Source organism: Hyperoodon ampullatus (genome assembly GCF_949752795.1).
Source record: "Hyperoodon ampullatus genome assembly, chromosome: 8".
Taxonomy (NCBI): domain Eukaryota; kingdom Metazoa; phylum Chordata; class Mammalia; order Artiodactyla; family Ziphiidae; genus Hyperoodon; species Hyperoodon ampullatus.
Window position 1 is genome coordinate 110,820,846 of NC_136921.1, and position 22,381 is coordinate 110,843,226.

A 22,381-nucleotide genomic window follows, 5' to 3' on the forward strand; every position below is an offset into this window, starting at 1 on the left:
TTGTAAATTCTACCAAATATTTAAAGAAGAATTAGCTCCAATTCTTCTCAAACTCTTCCAAAAGCTAGAAGAGGAAGGAACACTTAATAACTCATTTTATAAGGTTAGACTATTCTGATCCAAATCCAAAGAGAACACATGAAAGAAATGTTAGCATTCCTTATGAATATATATGCGAAAACCCTCAATGAAATATTAGTAGCAAATGGCAGAATGACTTCTTTTGATTGGCCAACCAAATTCTCCAGCATATCAAGAGGATTATGAACTATTAACAAAGAGGATTATTCCAGGAATTTAAGGGTAACCTGACCCAAAAAAAAAAAAAGAGGTAACCAATGTAATACACCACATTCATAGAAAAGAAGAGGGAAAACACATGATCATCTCAATTCATGATAAAATGCATTTGACAAAATCCATCACTCTTTCTTTTAGAAACATTTTAAAAACTAGGAATGAAAAGAAACTTCCTCAACATGAAATAAGGTCTTTATGAAAAATCCACAGCTAAGGTGGTAGTCAGTGATGAAAGACTGAAAGATGTTGTTCTGTGATCAAGAACAAGACAATGATGTCCACTTTGACCATTGCTATACAAAATTATACTGGAAATTCTAACCAGAATTCCAGCCAGGGAAGAAAAATAAATAAAAGACAGCCAATTTGGAAATGAAGATGTAAAACTATCTCTATTTACACATGCCATTGTCTTCTATATATAGAAAACCCAAAGAATCTACATCTTCTACAGCTAATAAGTAAATTTAGAATAAAGGGTTTTAAGTGTTTATCAACACTCAAAAATTAGTTGTATTTCTATACGCCAGCAATAAGCAATCAAAAAAAGATATTAAGGAATTAATTCTAGCTACAATCACATTCAAAAGAATGAAATACTTGAGAATAAATTTAACCAAAAAGGTAAAGAATTTACATTTAAAACTATAAAACATTGCTGAAAGAAAGATATAAATAAATGGAAAGACAACTAGTGTTTAATGATTGAAAGAATATTTCTAAGATGGCAATATTACCCAAAGTGATCCACAGATTCAATACAATCTATATCAAAATCCCAACTGCCTTTTTTTTTGCAGAAATGGAAAAGACAATCCTCAAATTTATATGGAATTGTAAAAGGCCCTGAATAGGAAAAAATTAAAAATTAAAAAAGAAAACAAAGTTGGAGCACTCACATTTTCTAATTTCAAAATTTACTACAAAGCTACAGTAATCAAAACAGTGGCGTGATACTGGCATAAAGTTAGACACGGACTGTGGATTACAATTGCAAGTCCTCAAATAAGCCAATATTATCTATGATAAATGATAATCAACAAGGGAGGAAAAAAAACATTCAATGGGTAAAGAACAGTCTCTTCAACAAATGTTTCTAGGTGAAATGTATGCAAAATATGAAGTTGGACTCCCCACCTTACACTGTACACAAAAATTAACTCAAAATCATTTACTGCCCTAATGCTATGAGCTAAAACCATAAACCTCTTTAAAAAACATATAGGTAAATCTTCATGCCTCTGGATTTAGCAATGGATTCTTAGATACAATACCAAAAAAGATAAGCTGGACTTCATAAAAATTAAGAAGTTTTGTGCATCAAAAGACAGTGTCAAAAAAGCGAAGACAACCTACAGAATAGAAGAAAATATTTGCAAATCATATGTCTAGCAAGAGATTAATATCCAGAACATAGAACTACAACTCAACAACAATAAATCAAACAACCCAATTAAAACATGTGCAAAAGACTTGAATAGACCGTTCTTAAACGAAGATACACAAACGGCCAATAAGCATATGAGAAGATGCTCAACAACACTAATCATTCGGGAAATGCATATTAAAACCAAATGAGATGTCACTTCAAACCTCTTGGATGACAATCATAAAATAAATGGAAAATAACAAGTGTTGATGAGGATGTGGAGAAACTCGAAAATGTATATATTGCTGTTGGAAATGTAAGACGGTGTAGTTGCTGTGGAAAATAGTCTGGTAGTTTCTCAAAAAGTTAAACATGAATTAGCACATAGCCCCACAATTCCATTCCTGGACATACTCATCAAAAAATTGAAAACAAGAACTCAAAAAAAAAAAAAAACCAATGCATGTACACACATGTACATAGCAGCTCTATTCCCAATAGCCAAAAGGTGAAAACATTCCAAATTTCCATCAGTGATTGGATGGATGGATGGATGGATGAATCAATGAATGGATAAACAAATTGTGATACATACATACAATGGACTACTATTCAGCCATAAAAGGGAATGAAATGCTGATATGTGAAAACGTGGATGAACTTCTAAAACATTATGTTAAGTGAAAGAAGTCAAACTAAAAAGGTCATATATTGTTTGATCCCATTTCTATGAAATATTCAGAATAGGTAAACTGGTAGAGACAGAGCTAGATTGGTGGCTGCCAGAAGCTGGGGCAAGTGGAAAGTGAGGAGTAACTTCTTAATGGGCACAGGGTTTCCTTTTGGAGTGATAACATGTTTTGGAACTATATAGAGTTGGTGGTTACACACATTGTGAACATACTAAATGCCATTGAACTGTTCACTTCAAAGTGGATAATTTTATGGTACATGGCATTAGCCATATGGTATAACCCATATAAAAAAGTAAGTTCATTGGCCTTGTTTCCTTAATATTGTATAATTGCTAGTGTTTCTCCAGAAAAAAACAGGGTAGGCTGTGAGTCTGGGATCAGAGGTCTTCTACACCCCATGCAAAAGTCAAATTATTATGCACAGATTTAAGGCACAATTTTCCATTTAAGTAAGGATGTTTCACAAGTCTAGCTTCACTGATTCCAGTTTTTCTAGAGAGTTTTCTCAGTTGGAACTTACATTCAATTGAACAATCTTAGACCAAGAGAAAAGAGTGTGAAAAAATAACCCAAAACAATGAACAAACACTGAAATTGTTCCAAGATAAATTTTCATTTTGCAGAGCAAAGGCAGAGAGTGGGATATTATTTAGTTTAAAATACTGTTTAACTTAAAGGTAATTTCTTTTTACAGATATTGTACCTTCTCCTACCTAATAAATGAATTCTGGAATGAGGTGGCTTCAGTTACACTTCAAAGCCAAGGAACTGGATGTTAAAAGTCCCTGGCAAATAATTGCATATTAAAATATCCCCTTTCACAAATACAGGGGGCTAATGTATGCTAATTTTTTTTCCAGGAGGAGGGGCAATTGGATACAACACCCTCGCTTAAGGAAACTTTCCTTCTCAAAGACCAGGCTATTTTGATTCCCCATTTTTCCCCAGGCTATCATATTCCTAAAGCAAGTATTTCTTTTAAAAGAAGGCAAATAAAAAATATGACAACATATTTAAAGTTGTACAGTGACATGTAAATAGTTTTGATACACTGTGGTTTACGAAAGAAAAGGTTCACTTACATTTTATCATGAGTGTTTGAAGTTTTAGAAAACAATATGATAGAGGAAAGAACTTACGTGTATACTTTGCAGTCACCTACTTCTGTCACTTCTTCCCTAACTACCCCTTGGCCACCCCAACTTAATTCCTTCTTTGCTTTGCATTCCCTTTTGTAAATATACAGGATTAACTCACTCATTAAAAAATATATATATCAAGGCTCAGAATAAAAGCACAGTTCATTTTGCTCTCTCTCTTTTTTTTTTTCTCATATGTTTCTGCCCATACTTTGCATAGGTACAATATAGAGCTTAACTTTTATTCCAAAGGTTAAGACAGTTGTTAGAGCCAAAATGGCCTGGGATAGGGACCCAGCTTCCCCATATTCTAACTGTGTGACAGGCAATTTACTGTAATTTGTAACACTCAGCCAATAATGTAGAATATGAATAAATTAATAGTATCTAATTCATGTTAGTGGTGTGATGATAAATAAAGTAGTACATTTAAATCACTCAGTACAATACCTGGAATGTAACAAGCAGATAATAAATAAATGTTACTTATTAAAACAGATTCTCTTCTGACTCTTATAAAAATGAACACATTATAAGGTAAACTAAATCCCTTACTTATCTGATTGGACAATACAAAAAGATGAAAATAAATAAGGAAATCAAATCTGACTTTAAAATAGAAATGCAACTATAAAGCAAAGACAAAAAATATAACTAGTCTGAATTTATTAGTGGCAGAGAAAATTATTTTTCATTTAACATGAGAGATAAATCTGTTAGAAAAGCAACCACAGTCCATGTTATCTGGGGGGAAACTGTTAGAATCTGTCATTGTTTTCTCTTTGGCAGCCTGATTATGCCTGGGTAATACCATATTAAAATGTGTTCATCTGTGCTGTTCTTGGAAAAACAAGCAGAGACAATTTAGCTTATGCCTATCAATACAACATATATCTCTTTTTAATTCAACAAAATAAAATGTACGATTTGCATCTTGGTGGATGTTGATGTTTATAAGTGAGTACTGCAAATTTCAAAATATGTAAAACATTATTTCCCCCTCATAAAAGCATAATGGGATATTTTAATCGTTGCTTTGACATTTTAAAACACAGGTCAGATGCTTAAATGACACCTTTTAAATTAGAGCTGCCAAGACATTGCTTGCAACATAATATAACATGACATTTTAACTAACTATAACCAGGAGCTATTATTTTCTCAGAATATAATAGTAACCAGAATAAATTCATTTTGAGTTTTTTCATAACAATAACAAATCAGCTGTCACCTGTCCAATAAAGCACTTAATTTTATCAACTGTTTTCTAGGAAATTACCTTTTTTATAAATAGGGACAGATTAATATTTTTAAAGCCTCATTTCAAAGGGTCAAAACATTCCTTTAAAAAATGTGGGGGGGGGCAAGATGGCATATTAGGAGGACATGGGATTTGCGTCTCCTCAAAACTAGGGCACCTACCAGGCAAGGGTGGGGGACCACGGACACCTAAGTGGACGGCAGTTACCCCCAGTGACTGGCTGTTTCAATTATAGTTTTATTTTTTCTAATATATTTTTTATCTTTCTAATTTCATTTTGTTTTTTATTCTTTGATATTGTACTGCTCCTTTTTTTTTTTTTTTTTTTTTTACCGTGCCATGAAGCTCATGACATGTTGGTTCCCAGGCCAGAGGTTGGGCCCAAGCTCCTGTGATGGGAGCTCTGAGTCCAAACCAGTGAAATAACAGAGAACCTCAGTCACCAGGGAAGATTAATCTCAGTGAGGCTGCCTGGAGGTCCTCATCTCAGCACCAAGACCCAGCTCTATGGAACTGCTTGCAAATTCCAGTGCTGGACGTCTCAGGCCAAACAACCAGTAAGACAGGAATAAAGCACCACCCATCAAAAATAAAAAAATTAAATGACAAAAGATATGTTATAGAATAAGCAGCAAGGTAAAAACCTACAAGACCAATTAAATGAAGAAAAAATAGGCAACCTACCTGAAAAAGAATTCAGAGTAATGATAGTAAAGATGATCCAATATCTCAGAAACAAAATGGAGAAAATACAAGAAACAGTTAACAGGGATCTAGAAGAACTAAAGAGCAAACAAACAGTGATGAAAAACACAATTACTGAAATTAAAAATACTCTAGAAGGAATCAATAGCAGAATAACAGAGGCAAAAGAACGGATAAGTGACCTGGAAGATAAAATGGTAGCAATAACTGCCAGGGAGCAGAATAAAAAAAAGAATGAAAAGAATTGAGGACAGTCTCAGAGACCTCTGGGACAACATAAAATGCACCAACATTTGAATTGTAAGGGTCCAGGAGAAGAAGAGAAAAAGAAAGGGTCCAAAAAAATATTTGGAGAGGTTATAGCTGAAAACTTCCCTAACATGGGAAAGGAAATAGTCAATCAAGTCCAGGAAGCCCAGAGAGTTTAATACAAGAAAAACCCAAAGAGAAACATGCCGAGCCACATATTAATCAAACTATCAAAATTTACATACAAAGAAAAAATATTAAAAGCAGCAAGGGAAAAGCAGCAAATAGCATACAAGGGAATCCCCATACGGTTAACAGCTCATTTTTCAGCAGAAACTCTGCAAGCCAGAAGGGAGTGAGAGGACATATTTAAAGTGATGAAAGGGAAAAATCTACAACCAAGATTACTCTACCCACCAAGATTCTCATTCAGATCTGATGGAGAAATTAAAACTTTCAGAGATAAGCAAAAGTTAAGAGAATTCAGCACCACGAAACCAGCTTTACAACAAATGCTAAAGGAACTTCTATAGGCAGGAAACACAAGAGAAGGAAAAGACAAACAAAAAAACCCCAAAACAATTAAGAAAATGGTAATAGGAACATACATATTGATACATATTGATAATTACCTTAAATGTAAATGGATTAAATGCTCCAACCAAAAGACACAGACTGGCTGAATGAACACAAAAAGAGGACCTATACATATGCTGTCTACAAGAGACCCATTTCAGACCTAGGGACACATACAGACTGAATGTGAGGGGATGGAAAAAGATATTCCATGCAAATGGAAACCAAAAGAAAGCTGGAGTAGCAATTCTCATATCAGACAAAATAGACTTTAAAATAAAGACTATTACAAGAGACAAAGAAGGACACTACATAATGATTAAGGGATCAATGCAAGAAGAAGATATAACAATTGTAAATATTTATGCACCCAACATAGGCGTACCTCAATACATAAGGCAAATGCTAAAAGAGGAAATCGACAGTAACACAATCATAGTAGGGGACTTTAACACTCCACTTTCACCAATGGACACATCATCCAAAATGAAAATAAATAAGCAAACATAAGCTTTAAATGACACATTAAACAAGATGGATTTAATTGATATTTATAGGACATTGCATCCAAAAACTACCGAATACACTTTCTTCTCAAGAGCTCAAAGAACATTCCCCAGGATAGGCCATATCTTGGTCACAAATCAAGACTTGGTTAATTTAAGAAAACTGAAATCGTATCAAGTGTCTTTTCCAACCACAATGCTATGAGACTAGATATCAATTACAGGAAAAAAATTTTTTTAATTACAAACACATGGAGGCTAAAAAATACACTACTAAATAACCAAGAGATCACTGAAGAAATCAAAGAGGAAACCAAAAAATACCAAGAAACAAACCTATGATATGCAGCAAAAGCAGTTCTAAGAGGGAAGTTTATAGCAATACAATCCTACATCAAGAACCAAGAAAAATCTCAACTAAACAACTCAACATTCCACCTAAAGCAATTAGAGAAAGAAGAACAAAAAAATCCCCAAAGTTCGCAGAAGGAAAGAAAACATAGAGATCAGATCAGAAATAAATGAAAAACAAATGAACAAAATGATAGCAAGGATCAATAAAATTAAAAGCTGATTCTTTGAGAAGACAAACAAAATTGATAAACCATTAGCCAGACTCATCAAGAAAAAAAGGGAGAAGACTCAAATCTATAGAATTAGAAATGAAAAAGGAGATGTAACAACTGACACTGCAGAAAAAAAAAAAGGATCATAGAGATTACTACAGGCAACTATAGGCCAACAAAATGGACAACCTGGAAGAAATGGACAAATTCTTATAAAAGCACAACCTTGAAAGAATGAAGCAGGAAGAAACAGAAAATATAAACAAACCAATCACAAGCACTGAAATTGAAAGTGTGATTTAGAATCTTCCAACAAACAAAAGCCTAGGACCAGATGGCTTCACAGGCGAATTCTATCAAACATTTAGAGGATTCTTCAATATATGCAAATCAATCAATGTGATACACCATATTAACAAATTGAAGTATAAAAACCATATGATAATCTCAATAGATGCAGAGAAAGCTTTCAACAAAATTCAACATCCATTTACGACAAAAACTCTCCAGAAAGTAGGCATAGAGGGAACTTACCTCAACATCATAAAGGCCATATATGACAAACTCACAGCCAACATCATTCTCAATGGTGAAAAAGTGAAACCATTTCCTCTAAGATCAGGAACAAGACAAGGTTTCCCACTCTCACTGCTATTATTCAACATAGTTTTGGAAGTTTTAACCACAGCAATCAGAGAGGAAAAGGAAATAAAAGGAATCCAATCGGAAAAGAAGAAGTAAAGCTGTCACTGTTTGCAAATGACATAATACTATACACAGAAAATCCTAAAGATGCTACCAGAAAACTACTAGAGCTAATCAATGAATTTGGTAGAGTAGCAGGATGCAAAATTAATGCACAGAAATCTCTTGCATTCCTGTACATTAATGATGAAAAATCTGAAAGAGAAATTAAGGAAACACTCCCATTTACCATTGCAACAAAAACAATTAAATACCTAGGAATAAACCTACCTAAGGAGAGAAAAGACCTGTATGCAGAAAATTATAAGACACTGATGAACAAAATTAAAGATGATACAAACAGATGCAGAGATATACCATGTTCTTGGATTGGAAGAATCAACATTGTGAAAATGAAAAACAAATACTGTATGCCAAAAGCAATCTACAGATTCAATGCAATCCCTATCAAACTACCACTGGCATTTTTCACAGAACTAGAACAAAAAAGTTCACAATTTATATGGAAACACAAAAGACCCCGAATAGCCAAAGCAATCTTGAGAAAGAGAAATGGACCTGTAGTAATCAGGCTCCTGGACTTCAGACTATACTACAAATCTACAGTAAACAAGACAGTATGGTACTGGCACAAAAACAGATCAATGGAGCAGGATAGAAAGCCCAGAGATAAACCCATGCACATATGGTCACCTTATCCTTGATATAGGAGGCAAGAGTATACAATGGAGGAAAGACAGCCTCTTCAATAAGTGGTGCTGGGAAAACTGGACAGCTACATGTAAAAGAATGAAATTAGAAAAAAAAATAAGAATGAATTTAGAACACTTCCTAACACCATACACAAAAATAAACTCAAAAGGGATTAAAGACCTAAATGTAAGGCCAAACACTATAAAACTCTTAGAGGAAAACATATACAGAACCCTCTATGACATAAATCACAGCAAGATCCTTTTGGACCCACCTCCTAGAGAAATGAAAATAAAAACAAAAATAAACAAATGGGACCTAATGAAACTTAAAAGCTTTTGCACAGCAAAGGAAACCATACACAAGACGAAAAGAATGGGAGAAAATATTTGCAAACGAAACAACTGACAAAGGATTAATCTCCAAAATATACAAGCAACTCAAGCAGCTCAATATCAAAAAAACAAACAACCCAATCCAAAACTGGGCAGAAGACCTAAATGGACATTTCTCCAAAGAAGATATACAGATGGCCAAGAAGCACATGAAAGGATGCTCAACATCACTAATCGTCAGAGAAATGCAAACCAAAACTACAATGAGTTATCACCTCACACCAGTCAGAATGACCACCATGAAAAAATCTACAAACAATAAATGTTGGAGAGGGTGTGGAGAAAAGGGAACTCTCTTGCACTGTTGGTGGGAATGTGAATTGATACAGCCACTATGGAGAACAGTATGGAGGTTCCTTAAAAAACTACAAATAGAACTACCATACGACCCAGCAATCCCACTACTGGGCATATCCCCTGAGAAAACCATAATTCAAAAAGAGTCATGTACCACAATGTTCATTGCAGCACTATTTACAATAGCCAGGACATGGAAGCAACCTAAGTATTCATCGACAGATGGATGAATAAAGAAGATGTGGCACATGTATACAGTGGAATATTACTCAGCCATAAAAAGAAATGAAATTGAGTTATTTGTTGTGAAGTGGATTGACCTAGAGTCTGTCATATAGAGTGAAGTAAGTCTGAAAGAGAAAAACAAATACTGTATGCTAACACATATATATGGAATCTAAAAAAAAAAAAAAAAAAAAAAAAAGGTCCTGATGAACCTAGGGGCAGGACAGGAATAAAGACACAGACGTAGAGAATGGACTTGAGGACACGGAGAGGGGGAAGGGTAAGCTGGGATGAAGTGAGAGAGTAACACTGACATATATACACTACCAAATGTAAACTAGATAGCTAGTGGGAAGCAGCTGCATAGCACAGGGAGATCAGCTTGGTGCTTTGCTACCACCTAGATGGGTGGGATAAAGAGGCTGGGAGCGAGACACAAGAGGGAGGGGATATGGGGATATACGTGTGCATATAGCTTATTCACTTTGTTATACAGCAGAAACTAACACAACATTGTAAAGCAATTATACTCCAATAAAGATGTTACATAAATAATAAATCTGGTGTCTAAGACAATAGTAAGAGAGAATTCTTTGCCTCAAAGTCATATTTGCAGGCACATATCAAGGCAAAGTGATGAATTCAAGTCAGTCTGATACAAAGGTCAATTTAATCACTCTATCTGCTGTACACTGTCCACAAACTAGGTACCTAAATTCATCCCAATTCTGTTGGCCTTAGACGTATTATCTAGAAAACTACTCTACTTTCTTTAAATTGGTGTGTTATGAGAAATAAAAAAGATGATTGTTCACTCCCTTTGGAAAATATCTGTAAATTGGTATTTCTTCAAAGAAAAGCACACATCCTCAAATGTTAACTTCCAGTTTTTGTTTTGTTTATTTTTCAGGATAGGATTGCACAAATTTCTCAGGTTCTCTCTACTTCCTTGGTTCTAAATTTTGGCTCAAATGAACTATGTGAGCCTAACTTCATGGATCAAATCCTCACCTGACATTAAAGATTTAACTCATCATCAACATCACAGTGGAAATCTCAAACTCTGTAAATTATTTTCCAAAATGGAATCTGAATCTACTGTAAACATCTTACTATTAGAGATACATCTCTAAGGGAAAATACAGACATTTATATAGTGGAAGTGGACCATCCTTATTAAATTACAGTTTAACTGAGATCAAGCAGAGTTCTGGTATCTTATACCTGAGTGCTTGACTTCTTTTATACTCTGATAGAACTGTGACGATCAACCCAAATGCTCACCTAGAGAAGGCACTAAAGGAATAAAAAATTGCCTAAAAGCAAGAGCTAGAGCTAACGATGAAGACACAATTTCAGTGCCTTACAATGTTGTCTTTAGTCAACCATGAGAGTAAATTAACCTGATGACTTTGTTTTGACACTGACTGATTACAGACATTAATCAAAGGGCAACAGGCCACTGCTGCTGAAGAACTGGTGGAATATAGGCAGTCCATAGGTGGTTATTTCAACATGGCAATCAAACTTAAGAGCTTGATGAATATCCTCTACCAAATACATTCTAACTCATAAAATACGCTTCTCTATTTTTCAAACAGGTCAAAATGGGTAACTGTATTCTGTGTGAAATGTTTCCTAACCATGTTCACTGTCATTCTGCATATTAAATAAAAATATGAGACTGCGGAGTAAATGCATAGCTACCTAAAACTCGTTTCCAGAACTTTAAGCATGAATATACACCCATATATTTGTAGAGTATAATTATTGATCTTATTGTTACCTATTCTGAAAATAAATGTGGATACTCTTTTTTCTTTAAATACAAACAACAACAACAACAAATACGTGGGCTGGATCAATACATCCAAATAAGTGCCCTTTAATCTGAAAAAAAATTTTCTTTCAGAAATAGTTACTTATTAAAGAAATACTTGAATTGTTAACCTACTCTTCAAAAATAATTAGGACTTCTTTTCACAAGGCACGGAAGTTGCTGACAACCTTGGAAATTAAGACACCTGTGTCAAATTACTTCTGTAATAAAATTTGCAATCAAACCAAAATTACAATGAACATGTGTTTCTCTGGTTATAGGCTTGCATTCCTTAGCACTTACCTGCAAAATGTGATGCTATTTTGAGCAAAACAGTTTCTAAATCATTTCTTAGACTAGATAACTCCTTGTATGCTTTCTCCCTCACCCACCCTCCTCCAAAAAATTAAATATATTTTCAAGGTAGAAGGGGTTTAGTGAGAGAGCTCACCAGATTTAGTCTGTTGCTATATTTGTTACTAAGCAAGCCACCATTATTGCTTTTGTTATTTTATTAGGTCACAGATATTAGAGCTGTAATGAACTTCAAGAAATCATTTCAGTTTCTGGCAAACCAAAGATGCCCTTTTCTTCAACAAAACACTTGGGGTCAAAGGAGGTAAGTGATTTGTCCAAGGTCGTATACTGTAAATCCCCTACATACAAACGAGTTTCGTTCCAAGAGCACATTCATAAGTCCAATTTGTTCGTTAAGTCCAACAAAGTTAGCCCAGGTACCCAACTAAACAAATCGGCTATGTAGTACTATAATGTAATAGGTTTATAATACTTTTCACACTAATAATACATAAAAAACAAACACAAAAAATAAAGAAAACATTTTTAATCTTACAGTACAGTACCTTGAAAAGTACAGTAGTACAGTACAATAGCTGGCATCCAGGGGCTGGCATCGAGTGAACAGGCAAGAAGAGTTACTGACTGGAGGAGGGAGAGGAGGTGGGAGACCGTAGAGCTGAAGGGTTGTCAGCAGTAGGAGGTGGAGGGCAAGCTGCATGTGGCAATGTACGCCGGACACGTGAACTAACATACATGATTAGACATGTGAATGCATGAATATTCGAATCTTTGAAAGTTTGCAACCTGAAGGTCCGTATGTAGGGGACTTACTGTAGCTATAAAGGTGTTGAATTTCTGACCCCAACACTTACTTGGAAGGATTGTTCTAGAGTCAGCTCTTTATCCTAAAAGGTCAAGTATCTGGCTGAGTAATTTCAGAATCAGAAGTTTCCCTTCCTGTCATGGATTCCCCTTCCTGGTTGAAAGTTTCCATCTGTCTGACTAGCTTTACCTAGAAAGCTGGGCCTTGGGGACATACTTGTGAACAAAGGAAAGATTAGAGGGGGTTGTTGCATGTTATTCCCTCAGTTGGAGGTTTTCCCTTGCGGGTCTATTCTAGCACTGCTGAGGGTGAGAAGAGGGAGGCTCCGTGTAATCAGAGCACTAGAGTCTGACCACAGACAGGCACACATGTGCTAAATCAAAAGGCCACACTCATGGTCTCGATGCACATTCTAGCCCTCAGAACCAGAGGTTAAACAAACTCAGTTCTGTTTTTTTTTTTTTTCCTGTCTAACGAGGGAGGCAAGACTAGATAATTTCTAAGAGTACTTCTAGGCTTAGGACTCAGGCCACAAACTCTAAGTCTTCTGAGCTTATATTTTACTCTGCTGTTTGGTTTGAGCCCACCATGGAGGCCATGTAGCCAGGCTGGTATTTGCTCGTTCATAACTCAAGCAAATTCCTAAACCACCATCATTACCTATGTCCACTTCATCAATTTATATCATCTTCCAACCCCTGGTGACATTGAGTTTACAAACAGAGAGTGTAGAACACAAGTTGTTTGTTTTCTGTAACAATACTTTTTCCACTCCAGCATACTGACTTTTATTTTTCATTTCATAACATCCCTGCCAAAAATAACAGTGAAATCTAAAGACATCTGAACATGTGGTATGTAAAACAAACACTAAATTATAAATCTAAATAATAATTGCACTTCCATTTGTGTGTGATTACTTTCATATGAAATTAACTCTTTGGGTTGGGATATGTGGTTGTTGTGTGCTTGTGTAGCTGGGGAAGAAGGAGATTGGAAGTGATAGATATAAAGCAGGAGATAGTGAGGCCAACTATGATAGTACCTAGAAAGCTGTACTCCATAATTATCTATTGATGTATGAAGAAAAGAATGAACAGACCACTGAAAGACTGACGCCAGATTAAATATTTAGTATTTTTCCACCTGTCATAATTTAAAATTGAAATCACAGATCTATATTCCTGAAAGACTTTATACTTTTTCTTAGAAATCTCCCTCATGCAACACAGTGTTTGGCATTGTGTCTGGTGGTCAATAAGTACTTAATAATAAAAATAATAAGAGGAATGCCAGCAGCAGTTCTACAGACTGTACTAAACACCTCAATTTTATTATCTCATTTATCCCTCACAGTAACACTGAGACAGGCTGGGACCTGGGACACTTTGCTGCAGTGCTTGCACCTGGACAAATGTCTTCTTAAGCAACAAAATACAAAGAAACTATAAAGGACTAAAAATAACTGCGTGCATTCCCAGTTGGGGCAAATTATGGACAACAAGATACAAAAAGACCAAAAAACTCCCAACTGCCACTTCTGAAGAGTCAGGAGCAAAAGGAGGGCACTGCACATGCCTCCTGCACACAACACCACCAAAGGGGTGGGCAAACCACCTAAGCCCCCCCCACCCCAGCCTGACCCCTGGACACACCCCTACCCTCACCCCACATAAGGATCCAGCTTGCCCCCCCTCAGGGAGCGAGCAAGGAAACCTGTTGTTTGTTCTTGCTCCCCCCTGCTGCAGCAGGGGCCCCAATAAAGCCTTGCCTGAATTTCTTGTCTGGCCTCTTATCAATTTCTATTGATTAAAGGGGCCAAGAACCCGGGTCGGTAACGACACTGTAAAGTTGGCATTATGAGTTGCATCCATAATACAGATGGGTGAAGACCAGGTTAAATTATTAGCCAGCTTCACAAAACTAGTTCTGCGAGAGCCATAACTCAAACCAAGGTGTATCTTGCTTAAACCCTTGTTTTAATAAATGAATAAGTGCATGACAAAATGAATGCAACTATCCTGTGTTTTTATTACTGGGGCAACTTGGTAAGGGTTGGGTAGAGGTGGTTTAACTTACTGAGTGACCAAGATCTTTGTTATACCAAACTCCCAAAGACACCAAGGTATCACTATGGCCTCAGAGAGTTAACAAGAAAATCTGAGAAACTGAATCACTGGGAAAAGGATACTAGAATCAGATGGAAGAAAGTTCAAGAGAAACATATAGGTATTCTATGATACTAATTTCTTCCATCTGGCTGATAGTCATCAATAGAAGCAGTGAAGCCATGTCATTCACGTTTTTAAGAATTATGTCAAAATTCCTACGGTTAAGTGAAACACTATGTTGAACATTAGCTCATCTTCCTTTAACAAAGATTCTTGGCAATCGGCAGCAACTCACAGCCATCACATTGCTCAAGTACACTGTACTGCAGATGTACAAATGAGGCTGTTAAGAGACAGCTCCTGAGAGAATGATGGATAAGCCACCTCTTATAAGAGAAATTTCTTTCTTTCTTTTTTTTTTAAAGTCTCCTTCTCTTCAGTTTCCTCTCTCCTGACTCCCTTAATTTCTTTCTCAATCTCTTCATACGTTAAATAACAACTACAAACTATATTTTTGGGAATCTATACATTTCAAAGCCAATGTTTTTTACCAAGATGGTATATGTCACAAAGTACCATATTGGAACACCTGATATTGCAATTTGTATAATTAGCCACCATAATGAGTTGACTAAATGACTGTGAAAGAGAGCTTTTGTTAAGCAAATGTTGGACATGAGGAAATAAATTCAACATGTTTAAGGGGCTTGTAAATAACAAAACTGGGGCAGGAACTGAAGTTATAAATGTATAGCCTTTAACAACAGGCATATGAGTTGATATGGGGACTAGCTCAATCCTATCATAGAAATGACCATTTTTTTCACCACCATATATGGTGATCAGTTTTTGAGCAAGCTAGAGTTGGGAGTTTCAAATGTGAGCAGCCTCTCTCTGCCTTCTGTGTTATCACCTACCAAAGAGTAGTAAAACTTCTGAGTACTGAAATAAACCCCAGAGAACAATTAAACCTACTGATAATTTATATAGTAGTTTTCAACTATTTAACATAAAGAACACAATTTAAAGAGTAATGCAAGAGCAAACTGGAGAGGGTCTTTAGACAGAGAGAAACTGGGAATGTATAAACTACAGAGAAAGACGAGAGAAAGTGGAAGTGTCTTATTTAGAGGCTTAGCTCATTTTCTTTTGATCTAATCCTCTTTGTCTGTCAAATCCTCCCTTACCACTGTCATTATAGTTGGGCTGTCTCCTATATATGGAAACTTCCAGACTCCACTCCCTCAACTCCACCCACAAGAAAAGTCAAACGTGTCCCGCATTTATTAAATTGACAAACATAACAAGTCTCTAAACAGCATTGGAGACCAAAGGTTTCCTTGGCATTCTCAATATATATATTTTACATTTCAGCTTCCCCCAAATATCTTGCATGGTATTTAAACCACAAAATGACTGTGCCATGTGCGAAATGTCTGGTTATTCATTTTTTTATTCCAACCAATGCTAATGTGTCCTAAGATACCACATGTGACTACCCTCTTAAGGCATTTGAATGTGAAATTATCATCCACAATACCATCATAAGAGAGTAATAAAGACATTACCTGGGGTTAAGAGGATGACTGACATGGTGATGAGTGAGCATACAACTAAAATCACCAGCAGGGCAATAGCAATTCCCTTCCAGTTTCTCTGTGGAGGGCTGTTACTTCCCAGTTCCTACCGAGATAGAAAAAAAAAAAGAAGTTTCATAATTATACATGCTCCAAGAGAAATGTACTCATAAAGGAATGATTCAGTACATGGAAGAATCACATTGAAAGCTGATTAGAATCCTCTTCCTCTTTGGTAGCCCATTTAATTATTCAAAGGTGTATATATTATAAATGGCTACCTTTTGGGGGGCAATCTTATTTCTCCAAGAGATAAAGCAGCAAAGGTTTATGCCTGCTGTCTAAAATGTGGATGGCATTAAAATACATGGAATATAAACACTAGGATGATAGCCAAGATACTCTGCAAAATAATTATGTAAATAAAGTGTGCCCATTTACATTTTTTCTTGCTACAATGGAACTTACAATAAAGATTTAAATATTAATATTCCTGAAGCACTATAGACCACTTTTCAAACTGGTAAGGGGAAAAAAAGATTAGTGATGGGAAAATCATTCAAAATGCCCCCTCACTGCAGAGCAGTGCACATTTGTCAACTCAAAAGGTCCTTTTTTTAAACAGTTCCCCTACCACTCATAAACATCAACAGGATGTAGTAACTAAATTAAATGAGTGCTTCTATATCAATGGTTTATGACATCCTCTCCCTGGGCAGCATGCATGATATTGGCAAGGAGGTATGATTGATGGGGTAGGATAAACTTGAGCATCTCTTACAATACATATAGTAAAGCTTTTCATTTTTCAGATGATCTGTGTTCTATTCTACTGACTAGAAATATATGAGCATCATTCACCAAAGTAAAGCACAGACCACACTAGTTTGAAATAAATGCCAGATTTTCTTTGTAATAAAGTTTATAAAACACTAAGCTTCTTGTTTCTTTCTTCCTATCCCAATCCCCAGCCTCTTTTCCTCCAGTCCTAATAGAGCCTTCTTTATTCAGAAATAGTCAAATGATTTGGGGACAAATCAAACAAAACGTAAAGGTTTCCAGTTCACCGTATTTGCACAAATCACCCAAGAAGCCACAGTCTTCCTTTAAACAAAGATAAGTAAAATAGCAAAGATTTGATAAGCTATAAATGGCTTATTGTGACTCACAGTTTAAAGCACTGAAGCCAATTTTCATATAGGGATAGTGGCATTCAGTTCTGCAATAAACTCTTTGGACTTAAAGAACTAGGTCCTAACTAAATGCAAGAAGAAACCATGCATAGGAGGTATTTTCTTATTGTTTGTTTTTCCCCTTCTCAGATCAGTAGCTTTAGGTTTTTCACTCTGATGAACCAAATCCAGCAGAACTCAATTCCAATCTTTTTTCTAAAATGGCTCACTCCATACCTCATTTTCTTGCTTATTAATGCTTATTGTCCAATACCTCTCTCCCTTCTGAATTTTGGTTAGAATTTCCATTCATAAACTTATTCCACATAAATCAAAACAGTAGATTAGCAAATCATCAGCGCTTAAGTAACAACATCAAGAAAAGCAATAGTTTTCTTAAGACCATAAACCCTTTTCTGGAATGCGATGTGACTGCAGGTTTCCTGGGCAATTTCTTTGTCAGAATCTGTGTGGTGTGATGACCAGTTATTCTCCATATTAAAGCTCTATTTAAGACTACTCAGAAGCCAGAATGATAGATTAGAGAGGCAATGCTATACGTAGATGCCTATGCTGGGCAAAAAGTTGTGAAACACTCATCTCAAGAACTAAGAGATAATGAAAGAAGGGCAACAAACAATAGGAAGTGAGTATCTGGATGAAGAATCATAAACACTTTCATATTTATTAACTCAAAGGGAGGTAAGAAAAAGGAAAAAAGAATAATTGTAAGCAATTATAACTGTCTTCTCAGTCCAGTAAAGGAATCAAGGGGAAATGATAATTTTAAACCTACTGACTCTGATCTTGATTCACTGTCACTGGAACGCAAGGCAAATTATTAGACAAATGTGTTCAGAGTGTGTTTTTCAGTTTTTGAATATGATGTAACTATGCAATGCCTACCAAGCATTGTCTAACAGCAATAATAGATATCTTATTATGTGTCTCGTATTGTACTGAGTACTTTATATTCACAATCTCACAAAATCCTCATGAGAATTAGGTGAGATTACAATTATTTTGACAAATCTGCAGATGAGAAACATGGGATTTAGAGACATAAATAACAAACCACTTACTGCTAATCAGCAGGATATCTCAAGGTCCAATCCATGAAAGTCTAGCTTCAGAAACCACACTCACACACTATAATATGCTATTCTAAAAGGAGATATTTCTTGAATCAATCAATAAGCCAATGAAGCAAGGAATGATTTGAACCCCTACATCATAATAGTTGTACTTTAATACCTTTTATCTGAGAAAATTCACAATTTTATAAAAGCTCTTCTGAAGTCTGTAATGCTTTCAAATAAACTCATATTTTCCCAGGAACGGCAGACTAGGAAAAAATATACCATTTAAAAAAATGGTAAAACATGTTTGAGTACAAAATACTTTTCTGTTCATAAAGTGATGCACATAAGAATGTCTGGCTCCTCTAAAAATGACCCATCAATACCAAAAGCATCTACAAGTCCGTTTTAGGAACTGCAGACTTAATGAACTCTTACTATAATTCCCATCTTTCCATCCATCTTAAATTCCGTTACCATTATATTTCTAAAGCATGGTTTTACTTACATCACTTTATTCACAAAGTCCTTTAATGTCTCTACGTTATCTAAAGAATTAAGTGCAAATGTGTGAGTCTAGAATAACAATGGTCTATAGCCAAGCTCCAGTCTTTTCATCCAACTTGATTTTTTTTTTTTTTTGAGAAAGAACACTACCCTATACTGCTCTGATTACCATTTCCAACATATGCCTCAGATGCTTCAAACTTCACCTAACCATTCCACTCCCAGTTTTTTTCTCCAATTCCTTTCATACGCATCCAATTACAGACATTGTCAATCATTCAACATCCTGCTCAAATGTCTCTTCTCTTGAAAATTTCCCCCAATTATGCGAGCCAGACATAATTTTCCTTCTGAAAAAAAAAAGCCTAAAATGCATTGTACCAATAGGTTTGAGACCAACTCCGCTACTTAATAGCTATGAGATTGCAAACAACATGCCTCTACAATTTCCTAAGCCTCAGGCTTCTTTTTTAGCTGAACAACTGGAATAATAAAAATAATTATTTTTAGATGTAACAAGGATTAAAACAAATTATTCAAACAAAGCTCTCACTTAAATGTACAAGACAGTTCACACTAAGTGAACTGCTTGGAATGTTCTTCCTCAGTACACTTGCACGTCACTCTTTCTCTCTCTCTCATCATTGCAGGTCTCAATCTCAAATGTTCCTTCCTTTGAGAAGCCTTGCCTGGCCATCCTCTACAAAATAACATTATATATCCACTTCTGTTTCTTCAATTAGCTTTATTTTTCTTCATATCATTATCATTTTTGAGTATATTATGTCATAGTAAATCATACATCTATAATAATATAAATTAAGTTGTTTAAATGTTCATTTTATCAGTCTCAGCTCTCCAGAATAGAAGCTTTGTGATGTCAGTAACCTAGATCATCTTGTTCTCTGCTATATCCCTAGCATTTTGAACAGTGTTTGGCACATACTAGGTATGCTATAGATAATAAACGAATGAATGAATGAATGAATGAATGATAGCAGTTCTGATAATGGTGATGGTAATGCTTAAAGCCATGTATAAACAGCCATCATATCCCTGTCAAAGTTATCTCCTTAAGGTAAGGAGCACATCTTAGATAACTTTATATTCCTTAGACCACTGAACAAATTCTAGCCCTTTTAATAGGTGCTTAGAAAATAGTTGCCCAGTTAATTAAGTGGTATAAATGGTACCTGAAATGGTATAGAGCTACAGTGTCATTAGTTAAATACACATCAATAGTAATTTTTAAAAAAGGAACTACTTGCTATAGATAAATTTGATTGCAATTATTTTTAGCTTCATTTATCTGATGCTTGGATCCCAAAATACAGTTGCCATTCTTCAGTTTATCTTCTTCTTGGACAACCTCAATAATTTCTATTGTTGCTGGAAGTGGTTCTAATTGGCTCTGCTTTTCAATGACTTCCTCCTAGCCAACACCTGAAAACATACACGCCAGACCCACAGGACAGGTTTGTGCTGGGCAGCAGCCTGACCTTGCAATGTCATCATCTGAATGCTTTGGAGGAAGCACAGAGTCAATGTTGGGATATTAAATTCCCTGGAGAGGTTTGAAGGCATAAGAACAAATGTTTAAGAATCCATATATACAGTTGTTTTTAAAGTCAGTCCTCCAGTGGATAGATGCATAGGTTAAAACACTTGCGTCCAACTGCAGCTGATGTTCAGTGTTGTGATTGTCTAGAGATGTTTTGGTGCTGCAGTCCACACTAAACTCATTCGGTAACCTAGTTATTTATGTTGTGTTTACTGCCAATCAAATTACTCATCACCCTTTAGAGAACAGTTTAGTTTCTAAGACGGATGTTCTCGACACACATAGTTTACCTAAATCCAAATGAATTTTTAATGTGTTCAAATACAAAGGAAAAAAATGCTAGAAATCATAAGCAGAAAACATCCAAGATTTATATATCATTTCCTTGGGCAAAATAAGGAAAAAAGCCGAACCAACAAATTCAATTTTCTTAAAAATAAGAAAAAGAATATAAATGCATATAATAAATATAAATATATATTCCACTTGTAGTTCCCCTTAAAAAACTCCATGTTCAACTGCCATATGCATCATGAAAAGAAATATGATCCCTCCATATTAAAATTGTATCAAAAAGTAATAACATTTACAGGAAGATGCAAGGAGGAAATATCATCAAGATATTGAAATTATGTCTGCAGATTGGATGAGGGTGTGTTTTAATAAAAATAGATTTTTTAGGGCTTCCATGGTGGCGCAGTGGTTGAGAGTCTGCCTGCCGATGCAGGGGACACGGGTTCGTGCCCCGGTCCGGGAAGATCCCACATGCTGCAGAGCGGCTGGGCCCGTGAGCCATGGCCGCTGAGCCTGCGCGTCTGGAGCCTGTGCTCCGCAACGGGAGAGGCCACAACAGTGAGAGGCCCATGTACCGAAAAAAAAAAAAAAGATTTTTTTCCATCACATGGTGTTCATATTCACAATTGTGAATAGTCTCAACTGTGAATAGGAAAATAGTCCGAAGCATTTACACTTAATAATTGGAAAATACCTTAAAGGAACTTAAGGTACTTTTAAATGTTGTATATTGTTTCATGATATTAGAAAAGCATAGCATTAAGTTAGGACTTTTAAAGCCATCTGTAAAATAATGATTAAAAAACTGATTAAAAAAAATCCTTTTACATCATTCTTAGAAATGTTTAGCCAGCTCTGGCTTGAAAGAACTTGTGACATGGGTATTCAGCAGTTGGCCAATTCTCTTTAAATCATTCTGTTTAACAAAATGCACTGCAGTCTTTCAGAATATAGAACATTATACTACATGCAACTGGGAATACAAATTAAAATAAGAACCGTCCCCAGTGAGTATAAACACTAATGAAGATTTTGCTTACCACCAGTATAGTACGAAGTTACATAAATAAAGGTAACCCAGCAAATCGCAGAATTTTTCTATGGGAAATGAGGGGAGACGTTATTAACTTCCTTGTACTGATATAATTTTTTTCTTTAAGCATTCATACATCATTTCCTAAGAAATAAGGTACTAGATGTGGTGGGATTATAGAATTACATATACAAAATCTGGAAAGACAAAAGGAATCAGAGGATTTTTTTCTTTTTTAAATAGGTGGAAAGTGTGTATAAAAACACACAGGTATTGGAAAATGGAACAAAGTGTGCATTTTTTTCTTTTTAGCAAAAATGATAATTGACAAAATTTACAACCTGGAATAGACCAGTAAGCGTAAAAGAAATTGAGACAATTTTTTATATAGCTCCACAAAATTACAAGGTCACAGATTTTGCCT

The 22,381-nt window shown here is 35.4% G+C and overlaps 1 protein-coding gene across 5 annotated transcripts in view; it reads right to left on the reverse strand.

The window, feature by feature from the left end:
* The window catches only part of DPP10 (dipeptidyl peptidase like 10), a gene marked incomplete at both ends in the record, with an annotated part of 1,361,190 nt that overhangs the window by 517,328 nt on the left and 821,481 nt on the right, over window positions 1-22,381 (reverse strand). For all 5 annotated transcript variants that reach the window (XM_079710344.1, XM_079710343.1, XM_079710342.1 and 2 more), the window contains one exon: window positions 16,303-16,417. In XM_079710344.1, coding sequence (XP_079566470.1) covers window positions 16,303-16,417 — 115 coding nt within the window. The remainder of the gene's footprint in view (window positions 1-16,302; window positions 16,418-22,381) is intronic.